At 39.3% G+C, this 27349-nt stretch overlaps 1 protein-coding gene across 4 annotated transcripts in view; it reads left to right on the forward strand.

Moving 5' to 3' along the window:
- Window positions 1-981: 981 nt before the first annotated feature.
- TXNL1 (thioredoxin like 1) overlaps window positions 982-27349 on the forward strand; it is a 33600-nt gene continuing 7232 nt past the window's right edge. Inside the window, exons 1-7 of one of the 4 annotated variants that reach the window (XM_002713546.5) lie at window positions 982-1347; window positions 11913-12009; window positions 13714-13887; window positions 18536-18658; window positions 21005-21074; window positions 23181-23353; window positions 26844-26948. In XM_002713546.5, the coding sequence (XP_002713592.1) occupies window positions 1250-1347; window positions 11913-12009; window positions 13714-13887; window positions 18536-18658; window positions 21005-21074; window positions 23181-23353; window positions 26844-26948 (840 nt within the window). In that variant the 5' untranslated portion in view covers window positions 982-1249. Of the gene's footprint in view, window positions 1387-11803; window positions 12010-13713; window positions 13888-18535; window positions 18659-21004; window positions 21075-23180; window positions 23354-26843; window positions 26949-27349 lie in introns of all 4 variants that reach the window. The other 3 variants (XM_008261338.4, XR_011379316.1, XM_070050125.1) reach the window with 3 other exon arrangements.

The raw sequence follows: 27349 nt of genomic DNA on the forward strand, positions 1-27349 counted from the left end.
AGTGCTTCTTCATGTACATTATCCTTTAACCCTTGGTGTTACTAATTCACATAGACAAGAAACAGACAAGTTAGTGTTACTAATTCACATAGACAAGAAACAGACAAGTTAGTGGCTTGCCCATGACTATAAGTTGCAAAGACTTACTGTGGTTGGAACAATCCAGATTTTCAGCCTGTGTGTGGCATGGGTTCTAGACTCCCAGATTTGCTGTGGTCAAGTTCACCATTAGAGTGAGGCCGGCTCTAAGCCCTCTGGGCCCCAGTCCATCCGTGCTTTCAAAGTGATTACACTGTGTTAATATCACATGAGAATGAAATGAGCCTACACACACACACACACACACACACACACAGCTTACATCTTGACTGGTACATCATATGCTAAATAAACTTTATTAACTGTCCTCCAACCCACGCATTTGCACCTGCTGCTCGGTTTGCCTAGCATACCACTATTTCTCATTATCTTTTCTCCCAAGATTCAATTTAAGGTTCTCACCCAGCAGGTTCACCCTGTGCCATCCTGCCATCCCATCTGCCTCCAGTTTCCCGTTCAAACTTCGTTCCTGTATGGTTTGTGTCTGTCGCTAGACTGTGAACTCCCTAAAGGTGGATGATGTGTTTTCATCTCTGGGTGCACAATACTTTCTGAATGACACAATAGACAGCGCTCACATGTAATGAAACTCATAAAGTTCCTAAAGTCTGTTTTGTTAGCAGCCACGAACACATGACAGAAAGGAATATCCTCCTCGCTGCTGTGCCACAGGACACGCCTAAGAAGAAGGTAAAGTGTGGAACGCGCGGAGGAATACAGGAAATTTGGGGCAGCAGCTTCAACCTGCGCGCGTGATCACTACACGTCTGCGCTTGCGTCGCTCCCCTCAGTCGAGGGTGGGGCCATGCTCTGCGTTTTAGGATTGGGCGGTGGTCCGGCCAAACGGACGGCGCGGAAATGACGTCGAGGTGCGCAGGCGCCAGGAGCCCTGGCGCGCGGTGGCTGCTGGGTGCCGCACGCCTTTCCTCCCCTCGCCTCTCCCTCCCCCCTCCCGTCCCCGCCCCCTCGGCCGCTCCGCTCCCTGGCGTGACTCGGCATTGAGAGCCCTGGGAGCAGCCGCCGCGGTCGCCGCCTCCTGCGTCCAGGCCTCGGCGCCCCCTGAGCCGCTCCCTTTCCTCTCTCGGGTTTTCCTCTGCTTCATTTTGGAAGCCGGTGGTGTCGCGGCCGCCCTTCCAGGCCCTCTGTGAGGATGGTGGGAGTGAAGCCGGTCGGAAGCGACCCGGATTTCCAGCCGGAGCTGAGCGGCGCGGGCTCCAGACTCGCCGTGGTCAAGTTCACCATGAGAGGGTGAGGCGGGCTCCGAGCCCTCTGGGCCCCCGTCCGTCAGTGCCTGCCATTTCCTGGTCCCAGTTCCCTGGCCGGTTTCTGCTCCGGAGGGTCCGGCGCGGGCCGCCGGCAGGATTAGGCCTCAGCTCTCGGGCGGCGGTCCCCATTTCTGCACCGGCTTCGAGGCGGGCAGGGAGACTTGGCCGCCTTCGCCAGCTCCGGAGGTCCTCACCTGCTGTAACCTCGGATAAGCCGTGCCCGTGGGGGCGGCCTGCCTGCGACGCCTGCCTCCTGCAGCCGCCCCGGCTGGTGCCAGTCTAGCACTTGCACCCTAGGAATTCTGGAAGCGTACTTGACCGCTTTGGTTCTCTTCAGTACTGCATTTCGGTACAGCTGTCCACAACTTACCTGCGTAGTGCGTAGTCCCAAGGCCCGCTGATTTCATGAGTTGTTAGTGTTGGTCAAGGTGCATTTTACCTTGCTTGAGGTTTTTGTTCCTCGTGTGGTTAGTAACGTAGTCACTACGGCTCCCCTGTGGACGCGATTGTGTCTGGTCACACAAGTGACAGTAGAGATAGTCAGGGGGCCAGACGTCTTGGTCTGGCAGACTCCGCTTTAGCCTTGATGATTTAAGAGAACACGGCTCTTAAAAGACAGTAACTGTCAGAGCTGGTGGGCTTTTTATAATGCAATGCTGACATGTTAGGAGTTGGCGTGGAGAACCATGATTTCAGAGAGTGTGTTTGCAGATCTCCCTTTGTGTCTGTACCAGGCTTACCTTGACCTCCTGCCATTATTTACATATACACGAACTTGAAGCAGTCTGCTATTGGTGTCACCATTTCTAGAACACTCTACTTCTGTTGTCACTGCTTAAAAAACTATATAAGGCAGTGTTTTGAGTCTGAGCAACAAATGTCGCTTCTAGCACACGGTTCAGTAAATGTTATGTACATGAGTGATGATATTACGATCAGGTAGTTTTAGGCGTTAGAGGGATGCAGATCAAGACGGGACCAGTCTCACATAGAATTGAACTGGGGCAACATATTGGATTTAATAGGGTGGGATAGAGTACTGGCATGAAAATTGGACTTTCACATGTACCAAATGGAAGAGCTAGGTGTTTTTGTATCTTTTAAGGCATGGCTAAAAGGTATATCAATTGTATAAATGCCTTTTCTCAGCGCTAGCAATTTTGTATTATATATATTCTTAATAGTAAGGGAGTAGGGGTTGGGGCTGTGGCATAGTAGGTTAAGCCTCCACCTCTTCTGCCATAATCCCATGTGGGTACCTGTTCGAGTCCTGGCTGTTCCACTTCCAATCCAGCTTCCTGCTAGTGGCCTGGGAAAGCAGTGGAAGATGGCGCAAGTGCCTGGGCCCCAGCACCCACTTGGGAGACCTGGAAGAAGCTCCTGGCTCCTGACTTTGGATCCACACAGCTGCAGCCGTTGCGGCTATTTGGGGAATGAACCAGAGGATGGAAGACCTCTCTCTTTCTGTCTGTCTGTCTGTAACTCTGCTTCTCAAATAAATAAATCTTAATGGAATAGAAATGTAAGGTTATTTAAAAAAAATAGTAAGGGAATGCTTTTATGTGTTTGCTGAGTGTCTAGGCTCAATGGAAAAGGGAAGAGTTGATTTCAACAAGGAATGTCACTTGTAGTTTATTTCTAATTCTGGTTATTTGTAGGTTTTATGTTTTTGTCCTTCAAAAATATATTCTTTTTTGGCCCTGTTACCCTAGCAGAGGGAGAGATGGGATAGTAATAAATATTGATTAAAGTGAGAAAAGTGAGGAAACATTGCTACTGCAGGAACTTCCGCTAGCAATATGAACTTCCACTAGCATAAGCATAATTGCAGACATTGACTGGTAAAGAAGTCTGTTACTGTTAATGTTTAAAAGAGGATTTTAATGGAATGAAAATTACATTTTCTTTGTAGAAGCTGAGAGTAAATAAACAGTTGAAGTTAGAGGACATTTTTAGTTCAAAAACATGCTTAGGTTACATTTATAAACTGGTAAGGTTTATTTGCCTTTAATGTACCTTTGATGTGTTTGCCATTAATGCATTTCTATCTGAACTCGTTGTCATTCCAACCCCAGACTTAGTAAAAGGGGGTCAGTATTAGAGCCCTGAGCAACTATATCCAATAAAGTCCTTTAAGAAACCTTTTAGGTTAAAGTTAACATTCCCATTTTAGGCCCAGGGCATGGTTCTCTGGCACCTATTTCTTCATTTCCTTTTCACCTCTATCTCAAGCTTTCCCTCTTATTTTCATCTTTGATGCTTTATCCATCCTCAACCTAAATTAATTTCATGAAAACAGTATAAGGATTGTTGTAATCTTGTTCAAAACCTGTCATTGGCTCTAGAATTTCTTTTTTTTTTTTTTTTTTTTCAGTTTCTTTATTTGAGAAGCACAGTTCACTGATTCACTCCCAAGATGCCTAAGCAGGTGGAATTGGGTCAAAGCCATCCAGATCTTGCATGGATGGCAAGGGTCCAGCTAATTGCGCCATTACTTGCTGCCCCCAAGGTGTACGTTAAAAGGAAGCTGGAATCAACAGCAGTGCTGGGACTAGAACCCAGTCACTTGATTGCGATGTAGCATCCTAACTGGTGTCTTCACTGGTAAACACTTTGTCAAATGCCTTCACCTCTTTAGTTTCTTTTTTGTGATAAAATGTATATCACATAAAATTGACCATTTTAACCATTTTTAGCAATATAGTTTAATGATACTAGGTCTGTTCACAGTGTTGTGCTACCATCACTGCTGTTTCCTAGAACTTTTTTGTCTTCCTATATAAAAACTCTGTATGCATTGAACAATAACTCCTCATCCTCACTTGAGAGAAGAAAATGTCCATTTAACAGTAACTAGCCCTCTCACCCCCAGTCTCTATTATACTTCTTTCCCAATGGGTTTGCCTATTTTAGGTATTTCATGTAAATGAATTCATATTTGTTTTTTGTTTCTGTCTTATTTTTCTTAGCATAATGTCTTCTCATTCATCTGTGTTTCATGTTTATTCACTCATCTGTTGACAGATATGTTGTGTTCACCTTTGGCTATTGTGAATAATATGGCTGTGGACAGTATTGTACAGGAATTTCTTTGAATCTTTGCTTTCACTTCTTTTGGGGGAGTTAAAAGTATATGTTTAAATTTTTTAGGAACTGCTAAAGTGTTTTCCATCGTGACTGTACCATACCATGTTTCATTCCCAGCAGCAACACATGAGAGTTCAATTTCCCCAACAGTTATTTCCAGTTTTTGTTTGTTTGTTTGTTTTTTCGGATAATAGCCATCCCAATGGATGTGAAGTAGTATCTTACTGTGTTTTGATTTGGATTTTTCCAGTGAAAAAATATGAGCTTCTTTTTTATGTGTTTATTAGCCTATTTGTATATTTTCTTTGGGAAATGCCTATTTCATGCTCTTTGTCCATTTTTGAGTTGGATTGTTATTGTGTTGAGTTCTAGGAGTTCTTTATGTATTCTGGATATTAGCCTTTTATCAGATGTTTAATTTGGAAGTTTTTTCTCCCACTCTGTCAGTTGTCATTTCACCTACTTCGTGTGTCCTTTAATGTGTGAAAGTTCATTTATTATGAGAAAGTCTGGATTATCTGTATATTTTGTTGTCTGTGCTTTTCTCTATTTGATTTAAGAGGAGGAGGGAAGGTAATATTACCATTCAAGAAGGATGTCAGTATATTTGAATATGTTGAATGCTAATGGCTATGGTAGCTTGCCCAAATAAAATATTAGTTATACATATAATATTTTATTAACATCAAGAATTGCCAAGGACTGAAGATAGGTTTTATTTTTATGTTTTAAAATATTTATTTATTTTATTTGAAACAATTTCAAAGAGAGAGAGAGAGAGATCTTCCAACCACTGGTTCACTCCCCAAATGGCTGCAATTGCCAGAGCTGGGCCAGTTCAAAGTTAGAAGCCAGGAGCTTCTTCTGGTTCTCTCACATGGGTACAGGGGCCCAAGAATTTGGGCCATCTTCCACTGCTTTCCCAGGCACATTAGCAGGGAGCTGGATCAGAAGTAGAGCAGTCAGGACTTGAATCCAGCACTCATGGGATGCTGGTGTTGGAGGCAGCAGCTTAACCTGCCGTGCCACAACAGTCTGAAACTTAACTTGAAAGTCACAATAAACTACAGAGCAGAGAAGCACAAACATGTACATAGATATGTGCACATATACAGTAACATTTTCACACTGCAATCATTGAAATAAGTTATTTATTTTAAATAAGATGTGTGCCTTCCTTAACACTAACATTGAAGAATAAAATCTGTAACAGCATAAGTCAGGACAAGTCATTTGAATTCTCTGTATAAAATGAGAAGGGCTAGTTTCTTAAGCACCTTTCCAAGCTATAAAACATTACATTACCCATAATGCTTGAATCTCAGAATTAAAATTTTTCTCCTATAAACACCTTGAAGAGGGGTGAGCATTGTGGCTCAGCAGATTAAGCCACAACCTGCCACACCAACATCCCATATCAATGTGCCAGTAATATGGTGTAAATAGTTCAAGTTTAGGAGAGCGGAAACTTTTGTATCCCCGCAATGATGTTATTTCTTTTAACTGCCATTTCCATATGCCCACCTTCCCAGCATGCACTTGTAGCATCCAGGACCAGGACACATGCTAAGACACCACCCTATCTGTATATTTCATTTGGGTACCACTTTGTTCCTTATAAAAAGAGGTGAAAGGCAGAGAGAGCTCTCTTTCTATCATGAGCCTCGCTTAGAGGTACTGCTCCCATTTTCACTCTTTCCACAGCATAATGCACTGGAACGTACCGTTCTTGTTTGTACTTTTTATACCATGGACTGGTTTCTTCCACTCTCAGATTAGCCTTCCCAATTATAGGTACCATTTTCAGTTTTTCCCTTCCTCTTGTTCATGGTCAACTCTTTGGTCAACTCTTTGACCAACGCTTGTTGGCCTTCTGCAATATGGGATAGCATGGGATTCATGCAGGGCATGAATGTTCATTCCGTCACTATTAAGTAAACTCTGTTCCTTTCTGCACACAGTACCAGTCTTCACTTAATATTGCTATTGCTGTGGGAGGCAAGAACCTAGATTTTTTTTTTTTTTTTACAGGCAGAGTGGACAGTGAGAGAGAGAGAGAGAGACAGAGAGAGAAAGGTCTTCCCTTGCCGTTGGAAGAACCTAGATTTTAAAAAATTGATATACTCATTGCCCACCTCATTGAATGGTGGGTTCAATGCAGCTGTGAAAGCAGTGGAGGATGGCCTAAGTGCTTAGTCCCGACGGATTTACTGGCTCCTGGCTTCAGCCTGGCCCAGACCTAGGCCTTGAGGCCATTTGAGGAGTGAACAAGTGGATAAAGGTATCTCTCTCTCTCCCTCTCCCTTTGTCGTTGTCCCTCTGTGTAACTCCTTCCTTCCTCCCTCCCTCCCTCCCTCCCACCCACCTACCCACCTATCCATCCATCCATCCATCTTTCCTACCATCCATCCATCCATCTTTCCTATCTTTCCTTCTTTCTTTTGCAGAGTTATGCAGAGGCAGAGAGCTCTTCCATCTACTGCTTCACTCTCCAGTTGGCTTCAATGGCCAGAGCTGCACCAATCCAAAGCCAGGAGCCAGGAGTTTTTCCCAGGTCTCTCACGAAACACCCAAGTGTTTTGGCCATCTTCTTCTACTTTCCCAGGCCATAGCAGAAAGCTGGATTGGAAATGCGGCAGCTGGGACTTCAACCGGCGTCCATATGGGATGCCAGCATTGCAGGTGGTGGCTTTACCCGCTATACCACAGAACCAGCCCTGTAACTGCCTTTCAATTAAATAAAAATAACATCTTTAAAAAAATGGAAAACACATAAGTTTTCTATTTCCATTTAAAATCTGTATGTGTTTACACAAGTTTTTTCTCAAGACAAAGCACTGGCCATTAGCAAATAGGGAAGAACAGTAAGCGAGTTCATGAAATAGAATTTATTTTGTGGGGCCAGCACTGTGGCATAGCAGTGGGGCCTCTGCCTGTGGTGCCCACATCCCATGTGGCTGCCAGTTCCAGTCCTGGCTGCTCCACGTCCTAGCCGACTGTCTGCTGATGTGCCTGGGAAAGCTGTGGAGGGTGACCTCCATGTGGGGTCATGGGTCTCCCATATGGGTGGCAGAGGCCCAAACACTTGGGTCATCTCCTGCTTTTTCCAGGCCATTTAACAGGGAGCTGGATCAGAAGTAGAGCAACAGGGACTTGAACTGGTGCCCAGATGGGATGCAGTGTCACAGGTAGCAGCTTTACCTGCTACACCACAACGCTGGCCCCAAGGACATGAATATTTTAAAAAGCCTCCTGTCAACTCTTTCTTTTTCCAATCCCACTTTGCAAAAGTAGTTGACATTAACTATTGTGTTCTGCCTAATAGATTTTTCCATATATATGTAATTTAAAAATGTGGTCATAGAAGGGTAGGCACAACAGTTATGCCGTTTGGGATGCCCGTATCCAATATTGGAGTGCCTGGGTTGAGTCCCAGCCTCTGTTTCTGATTCCAGCTTACTGCTAATGTGCATCCTGGGAATCAGCAGGTGATGTCTCAGGTGGTTGGATTGCCCTGCCATCCACGAGGGAGACTGGATTGAATTCTGTGTTCCTGCATTTGACCTGGCTCAGCTCTGGCTGTTGTGGGCTTATGGGGATTTGGGGAGTGAGCTAGCAGATGGAAGATTGATTTCTCTGTTTCTCTCTTACTTTCAGATAAATAAAAGTTTTTTAAAATTTTGGATATAGGGAACATTTTATCACAAGACTTATTCAACCCTTCCCCCCAGTAGTACAAATTATGACCTGGTATAGATTGTCATAATTTTTAAACATTTTTCTGGGGACTATCATTTAGATGTTTTTAAATTTTTGTTGTTATGAACTTGCCACCCTTAATTTTCTTCTATATTGTGAAATTGAATAAACATTTATGTTTTTAATATTTATGTATTTATTTGGAGACAGAGTTTAGAGAGAGAGAAGGAGACGCATAGAGAGTGATCTTCCAGGTGCTGGTTCACTCATCAAGCTGTCACAACGGTTGGAGCTGGGCCGATCCAAAGCCAAGAGCCAGGAGCCTCTTCCAGTCTCCCATGTGGGTGCAGAGGCCCAAGGACTTGGGTCATCTTCTGCTTTCCCAGGCGCACCAGCAGGGAGCTGAATCAGAGGGACTCAACTGGCGCCCATATGGGTGGGATGCTGGTGCTGCAGGCTGGGGCTTTAACCCACTTTGGCATGGTACAGGCCCCTAGGCTTTTTTTTAGAAGTGAAATTTTTGGGTTTTGGGTTGTGTTCTTTTTTTAAAGTGTAAAGATATGACCCAGTGAACCTTTAAAAATGATGCATCAAATTATATTCCCATTTATAAAGTTTAAAGTAATAGTTTTATTTAACCATAAATATTGCTGCTGCTGCTTCTTTAAAAGATTTGTTTGAAAGGCAGAGAGACAAAAAGATTTTCCATCTGCTGGTTCACTCCCTAAATGGCCACTATAGCATGGACTGGACCAGGCCAAAGCCAGGATGTGTCTCCATCTTTGTGTCCCACATGGATAGCAGGGCCCCAAGAACTTGAGTCATCCTTGCTGTTTTCCCGGGCTCCTTTAGCAGGGACCTGGATTGGAAGTGGAATATCTAGGACTCAAACCAGCGCTAATACAAGATGATGCCAGTGTTGCAGGATGCAACATAACTCACTGTGCTACAATATATAAAACCACTACATGAGGTTTTACAGCAGTCTTTTGCATTGTTGTGTAGTCTGAATAATTGTGATTAATTAACCATTCTATTGTTGATAAGAAGATAAATAGTTTATAGCTTTGGCTATTAGAAATGTTACTGTTTAGATGTCCTAAGGTGAGCATGTCTGTTGGATATGTGTAGGTATACAAATAGGTATGTGTTTATATAGGTGTGTATATATATATATATAAAATATATATAGGTAGGCATGTCTATTTAGCAGATACTCCTCATACCTCTCCTCCCAACTAGTTACACTAGTGTGCCCTGTCACAATATATGAAAAGTTCAGTTGCTTCACATGCTTGTTGGTACTTTTCTTTTTTGTAGCTATTTTGGTTGAGATGGTTTTGGATTTCCATGATTTCCCTATTGACTAATGAAGTGGAACATCTTTCTCATTTGTATTGACTGTTTGGATAACATCATATATTGGGTATCTGTTCCAAGAGTTTATTCATTTTTCTTTTGGGTGTCAGTTCTGTTCTTACTGATTATAGGGGTTCTTTACGTATTGGAGGTATAAGTTCTATGTTAACTTTTTGTTACTAAAACAAACCATCTAAAGCAACCTACTTTAGAGAGAAGAGGTTTATTTTGGCTCATGGTTTTGGAGGTTCATGGCCAAGATTGGGTGGGCCCCATTGGTCCAGTCATCTGGTGAAGTTGGAGGCTGGCAGTAGAGGGCTTTGTGCAGAGGAACAAGAACATGGTGAGATAGGGAAGCAGAGAAAGCATCCATGCCTGACTCAGGCTTCTCTTGTGAGAATTATCTTCCAGCGAGATGTTCCCATGACCTAGGGTCTCCCACCAGGCCCACCTCTTAGATGCCATAATTGAATTAAATCTCTACCATTTTAGTGCTGTTAACGGAGGATTTTGGGGTTTAAACTTTAAAAATGTTTAAATGAGTTTGGAGGCCATATCCTGTTTGAACCATAGTGGTATGATAAGTTTTGCATGTACTTTTTTCCACTCTTTTTATGAATTCATTTGATGATGAAAATTTAAAATTTTTTTTTTGACAGGCAGAATTAGACAGTGAGAGAGAGAGAGAAAGAAAGGTCTTCCCTCTGTTGGTTCACCCCCTAAATGGCCGTTACGGCTGGCACACTGTGCCGATCCAAAGCCAGGAGCCAGGTGCTTCCTCCTGGTCTCCCATGTGGTTGCAGGGCCCAAGCACCTGGGCCATCCTCCACTGCCCTCCCGGGACTGGAAGAGGAGCAACCGGGACTAGAACCCAGGGTGCTGGTGCTGCAGGAGGAGGATTAGTCAAGTGAGCCGCGGTGCCAGCCGAAAATTTTAATTTTAATATATTATAGTTTATAAAATATATTCCTGTATGTTAATCCTTTTCTTGTTGTCTAGTGCTTTTTGTATACTGTTTAAAAAATCTTTGCTTCTTACAAAGTTTTAAAGTATTTTTTTTTTACTAAAAGGCTGATTTTACCTTTTATATTTATATTACCCATCTGTGATTAGTTTTTGTGTATAGTGTGAGATACAGGGTCATGATAATTTTTTTCTGACATAAATATCCAGTTGATTGAACACTATTGAAAACACCATCTTTTCCCCACAGCACTGCTGTCAGGTTTTTCATAAATTGGGTTACTCCGTGTAGGATGTGTTTGTTGCTTTCTTTCTTTTAGAAATTAATACTTTATCTTTTAATAATACCCATTAAAGTATAATTGCTGGATGACTTATGTGATTGAATCATCCACTCCAGTAAATCAATCCAAACGATTTATGAATTCTTAGGCATCTATTCTGCTCTGTTTGGTGCTGGCAGCAGAAGGATCCCTTTGCAGAAAAATCCCTGAGTCTGACCCCTTCCCCGTCCTGTTGCACTGTCCCTTTTCCCAGGGCTGCCCTCTGCCTCCCCTCGCCTCTTCTCCACCTCCCTGGGTTCCATCTCCACTCCTTCTGCCACTGCCCCAGCCTTGCCCTGCCACAGTGCCCTTGGAAGCCCCAGTCTGCTCCCCTGCAGTGACCCCTTTGAGATGGGTTTGTTTCTGAACTCTATTGTTTTTTACATTAGTCTGTTTATCCTTGGATATGTTGAGTATCTGTTACCCAAAATGAATGGGACCAGAAGTGTTTCAGGCTTCAGAGTTTTGGGATTTCAGAATATTTGCATAGACTTTTCTAGTTGCAAATCGCTAATCCAAAAATCTGAAATCCAAAATGCTTTGAAATCATGTCAGCACTTAAAAATGTTTTGGACTTTCTGATTACAGTTCCTTAATCTGTACTGATGCTGGAAATGCTCCTAATTAAGAAAGCTTTATAATAGTTCATATTGGTTTATAGTGTAATTTCTTCAGTTTTGAACCTCAGAAGGGCTTGCATTATCCTTGATATTTCTCTATAAATTTTAGAATTTAGAATTTGTTGATTTCTACAAGAAAATCTGGAATTTTACAGCAACTCTGAAGATCAAATTGAAGAGAATGAGTCTCTTGGCGACATTGAGTTTTGTAACTTATAATTGTAGTGTATCCCTCCATTTATTTAGATTTTTTAAAATTTCTCCTTGTGAGAAAAAAAAGCTAGAAGACCTAACACTATTAGACATGAAGACAGTGCGGTATCTATACTAAATAAGACAATGTGGTGTTGATACTAGTGCATATAAATACTCCTATGGAGAAGACTAGAGAATCTGATACTGGGAATATCAGTGTTTTATGTTTAACTTGGCAATTATGCTTTAGAGTATAATGAGTGTTCTTCATGTTATTTTACTGTATCTTCTCTTTCTGACAGCTGTGGACCATGTTTGAGGATTGCCCCAGCATTCAGTTCTATGAGTAATAAATATCCTCAAGCTGTTTTCTTGGAAGTAGATGTACATCAGTGTCAGGTAAGGGAAGAGTCCTCTTTTTATTTTAAATTTACTTTCAAATCTGTTTGAAATCCAACATAAATGTCACCTTTGATTTATCTCTTAATGTACATGAAAACTAGTATACTTTTGAAGATAGGAAAATGTTATGTTGACATGATACTACAGATTTATTTTGGCTACCTTATTTAAGAAGGGTAGCACATTACTGTTTCAGGTTTGGACTAATATTTTCTCGGATGTGCAATTAATATTGTGATTAATATACCATTTATAGGTCATCTGGTTTTACATTTCTTTATCTTTTGCAAATCTAGAATTATATATCTTCCTACTGATTATAAAGCTATGGCAAGGAATTCTTTGGTATAGTTTATATTGATCAGGTTAGAATCTCACCTCAAATATATATACTCAGTAGAAACTTTAAAATGTCCATTACTGTTGATTGAACCGCATTGTTGTAGCAAAATTGCCCTGATGACTTAAATTGAAATGACTGTGTGATAGTTCTCTCTTTGCATATGTAGGCATTGTTAAGGAAAAAGGAATTTTGCAAAGTGCCTTTCTACACTAAATAGTCATTAATTCTGACTAAGGAACAGCTGTGCAACACTGTAACTTTTTTGGATGAGGCTTTACCTTTGATAAATTTTTGAATGTGGAAAATTTTTACAATATTAGGAAGTTTGTAGTTGGGGATTTGGCATAAACCCTACAGTACATGTTTTAAGTTTTTATGTCACGTGTTGTTAGACTGCATCACTTGCCTTTATATTAAGTACAGAATTCACTGTCTCTGATCTCAAAGTGTTTTCTCCTGGAGCTATAATGTCTGATATGGTAGACACTAACTGTTATGTGTTAATTGAACACTTGAAGTTTGGCAAATCCAAATTGAGATGAGCTGAAAGTGTAAAATACATAATGGATTTTGAAGACTTATTATGAAAGAAAAAATGAAATATTTCGTATTGTTTTGTTGATGCTAAAAATGAATTTATTGGGTTCACTAGAATATATTAAAATTGATTTTACTTGTTTCTTTTTTATTATGGATACTAGAAAAGTTAAAATATTCCTTGTATTTCTTTTGGACCTCTTTGTTTCAAAAGGTCAGTTATTGGTTTTTCACTTACAAAGTTTAGAGAAGACATCCCTATATTTTTTTTAGGATAATATAGTAATCATCTTCATTGTATATGAATATGTAAGGTGGCAAATTTGTTTTAATTTTTTTTTTAGTATTGTCATGAAAGTTTAAACCATGATGGTTATTAGCTAGTTTCCTTTGAGTAGTCTTATAAAATTGTGGGGTTAAGGCAATATTTAGAAAGATGTTTGTTGCAGTATGTTTGATAGGAAACGACAAGTCATTTTTATAGGAGAAATTCATGGGGAGATTGGCTCTTGGTTTTCAAATGGGTCTGGTGTGAAGCACAATTTCTGTATCGGAAACTAGTTATTTCACTGGATGAAGCAGTTAACAATAAAAATCATAAAAGTGTAGGGTCATTCTTCATTGTGGATATGGGATAATTAATTTTGCTATACCCTAAGGTGAGCTCTCAGGGATAAGCCTGCTTTTTCTTAAATAACAATTATGAAGACTGTTTTTAGTTTACGGTTTTGATATTTAATTCTATAAATATACAGAATGAATATTCAAAGTGACTCAACGTTTGTTTTCATTGGTAACACTGTTTAACTTGCCAATTCTAGGGAACAGCTGCCACCAACAATATATCAGCAACACCTACATTTTTGTTTTTTCGAAACAAAGTGAGAATTGATCAGTATCAAGGAGCAGATGCTGTGGGACTAGAAGAAAAAATCAAGCAGCATTTAGAAAATGACCCTGGAAGCAATGAGGACACAGATATTCCAAAAGGCTATGTATGTAGACTGAACGGTGGGATCATGAGAGAATAGCTTGCCTTTTTCATTGTTTGGTTAAAAAGAAAGGACTACAGTTTCTTGCTTGATCTCTTTCTTTATTTTTATCCTTTTAAAATATTTTTTATCTTTATTCAGAGTATTTTGAAAAAACATTCAAAACAGTTGACTGTTGACTTTTGTGTTGTTACTACCTTAAGCCCCATCAGAAACCAATTTTTCTGAATTTTTCTTTGCTGCTTTTTAGAAATCTATTTTCTGAACTATTTGACAGTCATTTTAAAATTATTGTTTATATTTTCTCCCCCAAAGTGAAGAAATGTGCATTGGGAAAGTTTCACTTTTTGAAATTTATGTGAAATGACTATTATATACCATATTCCCTTTGCTACCACTCACTTCCTATAGTTGTCTCTATCTTAAATATATCCCCCCTTTTCTGGCACTCTGTTTTTTAAAAGACCTAGTTATGGTTTTGTTTTAGAGGCAGCTGATTATCTGGGTTTAGGACACCCAAATCCCATATTAGAGGGAGCCTGAGTCCCAGCTTTTCTGCTTCTGGTCCAGCTTCTTGCTAATGCCCTTCAGAATGCAGTAGATGATGGCCCCAAGTACTGGGATCTCTTCTACTCTTGTTATAGACCCAGATGAAATTTTGGGCTGTTGACTTCAGCCCAGCTCCAGCTGTTGCAAGGCATTTGGGAAATGAATCAGCAGATGGAAGATATCTCTCTGTCTCACTGTCTCTCTGTGACACTCTGCCTTTCAAAAAACACATCTCAAAAAAAAAAATTCAGATTCAGCCCATCATGATTTGTTTATGCAAATTGGCAGATCCTACATGCTAAAATACAAAGTTCATGGAATGGAAGATCAAAGAATGAATTTTTCTCATTGCACCTGTTTTTTTTTTTTTTTTTTTTTTTTTACAGTGCAACGTATTTTTTATTTCTTATTTTTAGTTTCGTAACAGATTCAATAAAGTTCATAAAAACAATTCTAAGATTATAATGATATTCCCTTCTTCCCTCCTTCCTTCCTTCCTTCCCTCCCTGGTGCCCTCTCCTGTCTTCCTTCTACCCTCCCTCTTCCTTTTTTTTTTTTTCTTCTTTCTTTTTTTAGTTTTTGAGATAACATTTCAAATTTACATTACAGTCAAGGGCTTAATGGTCTACCAAATAAAAAGTTTTAACAAATAAAAAGCAAAAAAAAAAAAAAAAACTCTAGTGGGAACATGGGCAATATAAGGTAGGGACTATAAACAAGTGTTGAATGGAAAGATGACCATTTCACCCAAATATAGTAATTTTTTTTTAGTTAAAGATTTATTTATTTGAGAGGCAAAGTTACAGACAAAGAGAGGGAGAGACAGAGAGGTCTTCCATTGCTGGTTCACTCCCCAGATGGCCACAATGGCTGGAACTGGGTCAGTCAGGAGCCAGGAGCTTCTTCTGGGTCTCCCACATGGATGCAGGGGCCCAAGCACTTGGGCCATCTTCTACTGCTTTCCCAGGTCACAAGCAGAGAGCTAGGTCAGAAATGGAACAGCTGGGACTGGCATCAGCGCCTATGTGGGATGCTGGCACCACAAGTGGAGGCTTAACTTACTATGCCACAGCGCTGGCCCTATCCATATACAGTAAATGTTAAAGTAATCACAAATCATTAAAACTACAGTAGTGTAACAGAAAGAATGCATTTAAAAAAATGGGTTCAATATTTTACTGTATATGAACTATGTTAAAGCAGGGGTCCTGGAGCTCTGAGTCCTTTCAGGGAGGCCTTTCTATTGTGCTGACCGGGAAAAACCATCGTCAAGCAAATATGAGAGATTCATTTTTTTCTGTTTTCTTTGTTTTTTAAAGTTGAACTTAACTGTAATGTATTATACCAACATTAATTATTTTAAGTTAGAAAAATATAATTAGTATTCATTTTAAAATTGAACTATAATTTGAAGTCACATATCCAATTAGAGAGTATAATATAAGCATGTGGTTTAAGTTAAGATTATAACACCTTTTGGAAATTTTTGAAAATCATTTAACTTGTAAGCTGTTATGTTTACATAATTTGTGATTTTTTCCCTTTATTTACTAAGGGTATTTGCATGAAAAAGTCTTATGAGCTGAATAGTCCTACTGCTTAGCCACAGGGATACTTCTTTACACATCAGCTAAGTATATTAGTATGTTGACCTCAGGTAGGAGATAAGCAGGAAGAAAATTTTAAGAAAAAGAAGTTTACTTTTCATGCATATGTTATGAGTAAATGTGAAAATCTATTAAAAAACATTTTTATCAGGTGTCAGTCAAGTTTTTGAAATATTTAGGACTTAGAGTATTATTAAATATATAATGCTAGTAAATATATAAATATATATTAAATATATAATGAAGTGAGCAGTAAGCCCAGCAGTGATGATGCAGAGTAAGACACTCATGGCCCATAGAGTGTCAGGGTTCTGTTTCTGGCTCTGATTCCTGAATTGAGCTTCCTGCTGGTATAGACCCCAGGAAGCAGTGACGATGGCAGGTAAATTGGCTCCCTGTCATCCACATGGGAGGCCTTGTTTAAGTTTCCAGCTTTGGTGTCTGCTTGTCCCTGGTAAAAATTATCCAGTCTTTTAAAAGATCAGGCCATCTAATATTACTGCAGTTACTTAAGACTATAAATAAAAAGAAAAATTTCTCCTAGTTGTTTTTTTTTTTTTTAGTACAACATTGATCTCAAAAGTCTGACAATGTATGCATCAAAGAAGAAAGCCATATAAAAAAAAGTTTGACTTTACAGATTTTGTTGTAAAAATTTTGAATAAAATGTTAGTAAGCAAAGGTCAACAATCCAGTAGTACATTTTAAAATACCGTCATGTACAAGGTTGAGTTTATTTCAAGCGTGGAAGACTTTTTTTTTCTTTTTTTAAGATTTATTTATTTTTTGAAAGTCAGTTACAGAGAGAGGTAGAGACAAATCTACTCACTGGCTCGCTCCCTGGATGGCTGCAATGGCTAGGGCTGGGCCAGGCTGAAGCCAGCAGCCAGGAAATTCATCTGGGTATCCCATGTGGGTGGCAGGGGCCCAAGTACTTGGGCCATCTTTCGCTGCTTTTCCCAAGCAGGGAGCTGGATCGAAAGTAGTAGAGCTGGGACATGAACCAACTCCCAGGTAGGATGTTGTGGGCACTGGCTTTATCCACTACACTGCAAAGCCAGCTTTTGAAGAAATTTTCATATTATTAGGAAGCTTATAATCTGTCATTAATAGAGCTAAAGTGAAAAATTGTCTCCAAATATGCAGAAAAGGTATTTAACAGCATTTAATACCTATTTATTTCTAAAGCCTTCAATAAAGTCTAAATGGGGAAATGACTAGAGGCATTCCCACTAAAGCAAAAGCCACTCAAGCGTGACCACTGTCATAACACTCTAGTGTTACATTGAAACTGTTGACGTATTAGCCCACAGAGAATGTAGGAGACAGGACATATGCTAACACACAGAGAAGCAATTTTTGAAATCGAGAGTATTAAGAAATCTACAGGTTAAAACAAGATTTAAAATACACAGTAACCAAATACCGTGTTTTTATTTCTTTTGGATCTTTACTTTAACAATTCACCTGTAGGGGCTGACATCGTGGCACAGTATGTTAAGATGCTGCTTGCCTCATTGCCAGAGCACTGGTTCATGTCCTGGTTGCTGTGCTTCTGATCTGCCTCCTTGCTAATGCACCTGGGAAGGCTGTGGAAGATAGCCCACACACTTGGGCCCCAGCTGCCCATGTGGGAGACCAGTATGGAATTTCTGGCTCTAGGTTTCAGCCAGACCCAGCTCTAGCTGCTAGGGCCATTTTGGGAGAGTGAATCAGTAGATGGAAGATCTTTGTTTCTCCCTCTCTCTCTCTTTCTGCCTTTCAAATAAATAAATAGATAAATCAAAGAATTCAGCTATAAACAATTTTGAGACAGTTGACTATAAAACACTAGGATTAGATAATATTAGGTGTTGTAATTGTGATGATACTGAAAATTATTTTATTAAGAGTCTTCATCTTTTACAAGTACACACTAAAATGTTCATGAATGAAATGAAAAGATGTCTGAGATTTGCTTCAGAATAATCAGGAGGGGTTAGGTTGTGGTTTGGGGTAAAGAAGAAACAAGTGGCCTGATGATTATTGTAGTTAGGGGTGGTGTATACAGAGAACTCATTATACTATTCTATTTATGTCTGAACTTTTCTGTAACAATTTTAAGTCTTATTTGATGTTCATCTTAAATCTAACCCTTGTGGGTATAGGGCCACTAGAGAAGGAACTCCGTTTTCTTGGATCTTACAGATATTTTAGTTTGCCTATTTTCCACTGTAAACACTTACTCTAAAAGTGTAAATCATCATTTTATAATCAAAGTGTTAAAGACTTGGTTTTTGATACTTCATTGAATGGGCTAAGCCTAGATTTAGCTTTAATAGTTAGTGGTACATTTCAGAAACTCAAATGAAATTATTAAAAGTTTTAGTAATTATATTAAAAGAGAAATTTTCTTTTAAATCGCCTAATTAGACAGAATCACAGATTTAAATTTTTTAACATTTTAATTCCAGATACAAATGCTTTGCCTAAAGTCTTTATTGAATTTCTTTCAGATGGATCTTATGCCTTTTATTAATAAAGCTGGCTGTGAATGTCTTAATGAAAGTGATGAACATGGTTTTGACAATTGTTTACGAAAAGACCTGACCTTTTTGGAATCTGACTGTGATGAACAGGTAATTGGATACTTAAGGCAGAATTTACAGAGGTTATCACTATTTGCTGGTTCTTACTTTCTCATGTTCCCGTATCATGATTTATGTCTCATTCCTGGATAATTACTTCATCCTTTCCGTTTCTTTGACTCCTGTCCTTTGAGTACACAGACCCATTCTCTTTCTCTTCCGTAATAGCTACTGGATGTACTAAGGAAACTCGGATTGGCCACCTCTGCTAAGTTGAACTGTCACCATTGTTTAGTCCTTTTGTTCATCCTTAACCTGCCTTCCCTTCTTTTTTCAACCACGTTAGTTTGTATCTAAGAAGTAGACTAACTAGGCAAATATTCCTTATATGTCCAGATCCCCACTTCCAGTTGTATCCCCTGCTTCCAAGCGTTGTCCTTGTCACAGAGGAAGAATGTGGTTGCCATCTTTATCTCTGTCTTGGTTGTTAATTTTCATGTAGTCTCTTCCCTTGTTTCTGATACATGCTTGTTCCAGTTCATCTTGTACATAGTAACAAAAGTTGTTTTTCTAAAATACAGATCTGTATGCTTCTCTGACTGGCTGCAGGAAGAGTGTCTTGCTGACTTGATGTCTTTCTGGCTTTCCAATGCCATCTGTTTTTCACTTGCAGTTCAGTTCCCTAAACCATTGTGCTTATTACTTTTTTACACAATTATGGGGCAAGGGGCCAGTGATGTGGCTTAGTGCATAAAGTCACACCTGCAGTGCTGGCATCCCCTTTGGGCACTGGTTCAAGTCCCGGCTGCTCCAGTTCCAATCCAATGCCCTGCTAACGCACCTTGGAAAGCAGTGAAGATTGCCCAAGTGCTTTAGGCCAGTCCTTGCACCCACGTGGGAGATCTGGAAGAAGCTCCTGGCTCCTGACTTCAGACCGGCCCAGTTCCAGCCATTTTGCAGCCATATGGCGAGTGAACTAGCGGATGGAAGATCTAGCTCTCTGTCTCCTTCTCTCCTTCTATCTCTTTCTCTCTCAATTCTAACTCTCTAACTCTAACTCTGCCTTTCAAATAAATAAATCTCAAACCAAAAAACCAGTTATGGGTCAAATATAAAAAGCCTAGTGTAACGAAAGGAACAAGTCTAGTTATTTTGCTAGATAGACCACAATATGATTCTAAAAATCATAAACTTAAATCCCATTTTTCTTTAACCATATTCACCTATTGATATAACTTACTTAAGAGTATATAATTCACATTGCTTTCCTGGTAAGTGATGCCCTGACAATAAAATGTGATGGTAAATATCAGAACTTTCTTTTTCTTTTTTTTTTTTTTTAATTTATTTATTTATTTATTTATTTATTTATTTATTTTTGACAGGCAGAGTGGACAGTGAGAGAGAGAGACAGAGAGAAAGGTCTTCCTTTGCCGTTGGTTCACCCTCCAATGGCCGCCGCGGCCAGCGCGCTGCAGCCGGCGTACCACGCTGATCCGATGGCAGGAGCTAGGAGCCAGGTGCTTTTCCTGGTCTCCCATGGGGTGCAGGGCCCAAGCACCTGGGCCATCCTCCACTGCACTCCCTGGCCACAGCAGAGGGCTGGCCTGGAAGAGGGGCAACCGGGACAGAATCCGGCGCCCCGACCGGGACTAGAACCCGGTGTGCCGGCGCCGCTAGGCGGAGGATTAGCCTAGTGAGCCGCGGCGCCGGCAATATCAGAACTTTCTATAGTTCTCTAAAATCTTCTGTCAAAATTCCTTCTTCCAGGTGAGAAGCCTGAGTACTTAGGTCAAACACAATTTTGGCAGGAAAGAAGATCGAGCCAGTGACTCCACATTTCTGAGTTTTGTTTCTGTTCTCAGATTGGGTTAGTCAGATAAGTTTAGGATGGAGATTTGGAGGTCGCTGTAGAGCTGTAAAGGTGCTGTTGTTGAATTTTAGGTCAGAGTCCTCCAGAGGGCTAGTCTCTTTGCATAACCTCTACAGTGCCTCCAGATTGTCAAGTGACCTGGATACCTGCTTGACATAACCATTCTAGATAAGGTGTATGATAAAATGCATACTTTAAGTTTTATTTTAATTTTGGAATTTTGTTTGATATGTTGGAAAATGGATTGCTTGCCAGTTTATAGGTTTCAAGTCCTTAGTTTCTTACATACAATGCTAGTAAATTTACTCTATTAAAATTGCTTTGCCATTCTCTTTTATAAATAATTGTTGGTGATTTTTCTCAAATGTCAGTCTAATCAATTAGTTCCTTGAAGTTACTGATTTTTTCATATTACATTATTTTTGTTAGATGCATTGGATTTTTCTGTTTCTTTTAATTCTGTGTGTTTTGTGTGTAAAAGATAAACAAAAGCTCTTTCGTAACAAAACTGATTTTCTCCACAGCTGCTTATTACTGTGGCTTTCAATCAACCTGTTAAGCTTTATTCCATGAAATTTCAAGGGCCAGATAATGGTGAGTAAAGAGCGCCTTTTCCTTGAACTAACTTCCCACTTCGTATACCTGTTAGCACATTTTTTAAAAAAGATTTTGTTTATTTATCTGAGAGGTAAAGTTATAGACAGAGAGAGGGAAAGACCTAGAGAAGGATCTTCTATCTGCTGACTCACTCCCCAAATGTCTGCAACACCCAGAGCTAGGCTGATCTGAAGCCAGGAGACTTGAGCTTATTCTGGGTCTCCCACGAGGGTGCAAGGGCCCAAGAACTTGGGCCATCTTCCATTGCTCTCTCAGGCCATTAGCAGAGAGCTGGATTGGAAGAGGAGCAGCAGGCACACAAACCGGCACCCAGGTGGGATGCCTGCACCTCAGGTGGAGGCTTAGCCCTCTACGCCACAGTGCCAGCCCCATTAGCACATATTTAAAACTTTTTATTAGAATTAGATATTCTTTGTTTTGAGAAAGAGTAAAATTAGTTTTGGAACAAAGCAAGAACATCGATGAATGTGTAAATAACATGACAGTGTTAGAGAACGAAAGTACGAAAGGATCCTTTTATTTCATTTCTAAACATTATTTTAGTGGCCGGCGCTGTGGCTCAGTAAGTTAATGCCGCAACAGTAGCCCATATGGGTGCCGGTTCTAGTCCCGGCTGCTCCTCTTCTGATCCAGCTCTCTGCAATGACCTGGGAAAGCAGTAGAAGATGGCCCAAGTCCTTGTGCCCCTGCACTCACATGGGAGACCTGGAAGAAGCTCCTGGCTCCTGGCTTTGGATCGGCACAGTTCTGACTGTTGCAGCCAATTGGGGAGTGAATCATCAGATGGAAGACCTCTCTCTCTCTGCCTCTCCTTTCTCTGTGTAACTCTGACTTTCAAATAAATAAATAAATCTTTAAAAAAAAAAAAAAAACACATTATTTTAAACTCTGATCGTTTCCTGTTAATGTGAAAACTGTTGAATTCTTCCAAGTGTTCTAAAACTCTTGGTTCTAAGCAAACCATTTTTAGAATCAAAACTGGTGGAGATTATTTCTCTCTCTTATAAATGATAAAATTAAGGCTTCAGATCTTCGTTTTGATGCCATATTATATCTTTATATCTGTGCATGTAAACATTATTTTACAGATTTGAGATTTCTCTTTTTATAAAAGAGAATTCTGCTATTCTGCCCTTCCATTTCCCCTCTTCTCCCCTGTTTGTTCTATACTTTTTTTTAAAAGAGTTAGTTTATTTAATTTGAGAGGTAGATTTAAAGACAGAGGGAGAAACAGAGGGAGAGGTCTTCAATCTGCTGGTTCACTACCCAAATGGCTGCAATGACCGGAGCTGGGCTGATCCAAAGCCGGGAGCCAAGAACTTTCTCCAGGTCTCCCATGTGGGTGCAGGGGCCCAAGCACTTCAGCCATTTTCCACTGCTTTCCCAGGCTGTCAGCAAACTGGATTGGAAGAGAGGTAGCCAGGACATGAACTGGTGTCCTTATGGGATGTTGGCACTGCAGGCAGAGGCTTAGCCTACTATACCATAGAGCCAGCCCCTCATTTGTTCTAACTTTTCATATTAATAATTCCTTTTAATAAAATTGTACTTGTATTCTGAAAGTGGAAAGTATTTGTATAAGCAAATTCTGTAGAAACAAGTCAGTACTCCTTAATCAGCTACAAAATAAGAGTCATACATTATACCCTTATATTGAATAGATTGATTTCTATATACTGAGCACATCTGATATAATCCTAAAATGAAAGTTGGCAACTTTCATGATGAATTCCTTTTTGACTAAATGTTGTCACTAATGATGCTTTTCTCCTAAATAATAAAATGTAACAACTCTTGGCAGTGGCAGTAATTAGAGTTGAGAACATATGCATATATACATTTGTACATGTGTGTTATAATCATATTCCAAGTCTTAGGTATAGGGCTAGCTAGCCACGTAAAGTACTAATGAATGTATATTGGTGGTGGAAATCAGCTATCAAAATACTCAGACTTTGTTGTAAATCCTAACGGTAGGCATCTACAAAGGTGTACACTAATGTGCAGGTTTGTATATGTGTATAATATGGTGTAAATATGTTTGTGGTTTTTAGCATTTCATTTTTTTCTACCATTTTATAGGTCAGGGTCCGAAGTATGTAAAAATCTTTATCAACCTACCCCGATCTATGGATTTTGAAGAGGCAGAAAGAAGTGAACCAACTCAAGCTCTGGAACTAACAGAGGATGATATTAAAGAAGATGGCATTGTTCCACTTCGTTATGTCAAGTTTCAGAATGTGAACAGTGTAACTGTAAGTAGCCATTCTTGGGTATTTATTTATTTGAAAGTCAGAGTTAAGAGATGGGGAGAAAGAGATCTTCCATCTGTTGGTTCACTCTGAAATGGCTTCAACAGCCAGGGCTGGGCCAGGAGCTTTTTTTTTGGGTCTCCCAAATGGGTGGCAGAGGCCCTAGCACTTGGACCATCTTTCGCTGCTTTCCTACGTGCACTAGCAGAAAGTTAAATCACCCATTTAACAGCCGTGGCACAGTTACCCACATGGGATGCCGCTGTTGCAGGTGGTGGTTTAACCCACTATGCCACAACCTTGGCCCATTCTTGTGTGTGTAATAAGTTTGTAACAGGATTTTCCTAAGTAATTCTGAATGATCCTTTAAAGTAATGGTTGTCTACTCAGTTTGAAATGAGTAAAAGTATGTAATGAGCTGCTTAAATTTTGCTTTTATTTTATCTATGTACTCTAAAGAGGAAGGACAGGTTGATATTTAAGTATTCTGCATTTTGTCAATTTATTTATTTTGTTTACATGGCAATTATTGAAAGGTTATTCCAGAACATTTATACTTCATATTTGTGCTTTATCATTTGAACCTGGTAGTAGGTAATGGGTGATACATTTGTAAATTCCCATTTACTTTTTGAGATTATAGCTTATAATGATATGGTGGCCATAATCTCAGTAAAAATGATTTTAAAAAGATAATTTTACATGTTATAAAATGACCTAAGTATATCCTATTGAATAATGCCTGAGATGATTTTAAATGATAATGTTTTAAGGCTTTTTTTTTTCTTAAATATTTATTTATTTGAGAGGCAGAGCTACAGACAGAGAAAGGTCTTCCATCTACTGGTTCACTCTCCAGATGGTCTCAACAGCTGGAGCTGGACTGATCCGGAGCTAGGAGCCAGGAGCTTCTTCTGGGTCTGCCATTTGGGTGCAGGGGCCCAACCACCTAGGCCATCTTCTACTGCTTTCCCATTGCAGAGAGCTGGATTAGAAGAGGAGCAGCTGAGACACAAACCAGTGCTCATGTGGGATGAGCCATGGCCAGAGGCTTAGACTACAATGCCACAGTGCAGCCCCCTTAAGTGATATATTTTAAATATTATAAAAATACCACTCATAAAAATCAGCTATTTTAGCAGTTACTAATTGCTTTTGAGAATGTTAGTATTGAAATGCATTAAATCCTTTCATCCTGTCCTTTAGAGGTAGGAGGATTAGAAAATAATCCAGAATACCTAAAAAAAAAAAAAAAAAAAAAAAAAGGAAGGACCCACAGAGTCACTCCAAACAGGTCACGCCAAACTGATGTATTTTGTTTTTGTAAATTAAAAGAAAACTCTGTTTATTTTAGAATATTTTCAGTGAATTTGTATAGAATATGCCTAGTAGTAATATGAGGAATTATACAAAATTGAGTTTGAAGTGTTTGGAATATCTTACCCAAATAAAATTGAGTATTACATTAGGGGCCAGTGCTATGGCACAGCAGGTTAAATTGCCGTCTGCAGCACCAGCATCCCATATGCACCATGGTTCGAGTCTTGCCTGCTCTGCTTCTGATCCAGCTTCCTGCTAATGGCCTGAAAAAGCAGCAGAAGATAGCCCAAGTCTTTGGGCCCTTGCACCCAAATGGGAAACCCGGAAGAAGCTCCTAGCTCCTGTGGTCAGCCTAGCTCAGCCCTGGCCATTGCAGCCATTTGGGGAGTGAACTAGCAGATGGAAGACATCTCTCTGTGTCTCTCCTTTCTCTCTCTCTCCTCTGACTTTCAAATAAATAAATCTTTTTAAAAAATTACGTTAGACTTAAAATTAGTTATCGAATGTTTTCCTGACTTTATTCATATTGTTCACATATCCCTGATTTATAACCCCTTTTGTTTTATTTACTTATTGATGGGGAGGAAGGCATTTGTTTATTGGATAAAAAGCCCTTTAGACCCAGAGACACTGATTTAATCTCTTCTGTCATTGGGAATCACTGAAGACCTTCCTCTTGTGATAGGCTCAAGTCTTTATGTATTGTGTGCAATATTTTAAAGAATTTATTTGAAAGGCAGAGAGAGACATGGAGATCTTCATCTTCCTTCTGATTCACTCTTCAAATGCCTGCAAAACCAGGGCTGGGCCAGGCTGATGCCAGGGGGCTGGAACTGAGTTTGTCTCCTACGCAGATATTAAGGACCAGGATGCCCTTTTACAGGATGCATACTGGGTCTTTATCTTAGTCAAAAGTTTAGTCAGTAACTTAAAATGAAGACCCAGAAGGCATGCCTATCACTTTGGTGATAGAATAAAAATGATAGCTTTTCAGAATCTAATCAAAGCAGGTAAATAAATATTAAAACCCAATAAATAGAAATGGTTGTGCTTGTATTCAAAGAACAAAACACATTCAAAATAAGCTGAGAAGCGATTTAAAAGTCTGAATTGATGATAAGCTCAATTTGAAATGAATCTATGTTTGTGAAAACAGCAAAAACTGAGTACTGTCTCAGATTTAAAGAAATGTGTTATTTGTATTAGGGCAATTGTATGCATCTAGAGTATTAGGTTTTAAAATGGAACAGGGGTTGGTGTTGGCATAGTAGGTTAAGCTGCCACCTGTGCTGCCAGCATCCCATATGGGTACTGGTTCACATCCTGGCTGCTCCACTTTCAATGCAGCTCCCTGCTAATATGCCTGGGGAGGCAGATGAAGATGTCCCAAATCCTTGGGCTCCTGCTATGCAAGTAGGAGACCCAGAGTTCCAGGCTTTTGGCTTCAGCCTGGCCCAGCCCTTGCCCTTGTGGCCATTTGGGGAGTGAACCAAACCAGTGGATGGAAGATTTTCACTCTCTCTGTCTCCCTTTCTCTGTAACTCTGCCTTTCAAATAAATAAATAAATCTTAAAAAAATGAATCAAATAAAAAATGAAATATATTGGAAAATATTTATGAGTAAAGCTTTTATCTCTTAACATGCTGAAGGGAATTTTTAAAACATGTATTAAGAGTCAAGATTAAAAAGCACAGAGGGCATAGTATAGCTATAGAAGCTGAGTTTCAATACTATTTTATCTTTTAATTTTTTGGTGTATGTAATGGATCCATGATTATCAAAAAGAAATTTTCCTCATTGAAAAACTGTGACTTTAGTAAAACTTTGAAAAACACTCTGTTCCATTGTAATCATGTGTGTCACATTCTTTCCGCATTCTCTGTAAATAATTATGACTCCTCTGTACCATCACAGTAAATTACCATGAATTTGTTTATGTGAGTGTCTTGCTATGACATCTGTGGAGAAAGTGAGATCTGCAGGACAAGCAGTGGAACTAATAATCCTGCGGCAGTACTAGTCTAAATGTTGCACAGTTTAGATTACCTCTTAGAACAGAAGATTTTTGTTAATAGTATAAGGAAATTGATTATACTTAAACTTTTATTATTAATTAAAGAACATTTAAACAAGGAATAATTATAAATGTAAAAATTCTTCTGTTTTTGATAGATATTTGTTCAGTCCAATCAAGGTGAAGAAGAAACAACAAGAATTTCATATTTTACTTTTATTGGTACTCCAGTCCAAGCAACAAATATGAATGATTTCAAGCGAGTAAGTTTTTAAAATTTTTTAAAATCATATTTAGGGCAATAAAAATATAATTTTAAGGGAATCATGTCATACATTTCAGTTGCCACATTTTTTTTAAATCAGAGATCTAAAATTGTACTATATCATGAAATTTTATAAAAAATGAGTACAGTAATTTTTAGATAATTAAGTTTCTAAGAAAAATGATAAGTCTTAACTGATAAGTGAAGGTTAATGAATAATATCTAAATAAGAGGGAAAATAATAGTTTGATTATAAAAAGTGGTTAAGAATAATGGGAAAAGAGTAAGCTAAATCTTTTTTGTAAGAGTAGAGAGATTTTAAGAACTTACACTAAGATCATTATTGCTTTGGACAAAAAAAATTTTAAAGAGCTTGAATAATTTTATTAAAAGAGGATG

The sequence above is a fragment of the Oryctolagus cuniculus genome, chromosome 10 (assembly GCF_964237555.1).
Source record: "Oryctolagus cuniculus chromosome 10, mOryCun1.1, whole genome shotgun sequence".
Classification (NCBI taxonomy): domain Eukaryota; kingdom Metazoa; phylum Chordata; class Mammalia; order Lagomorpha; family Leporidae; genus Oryctolagus; species Oryctolagus cuniculus.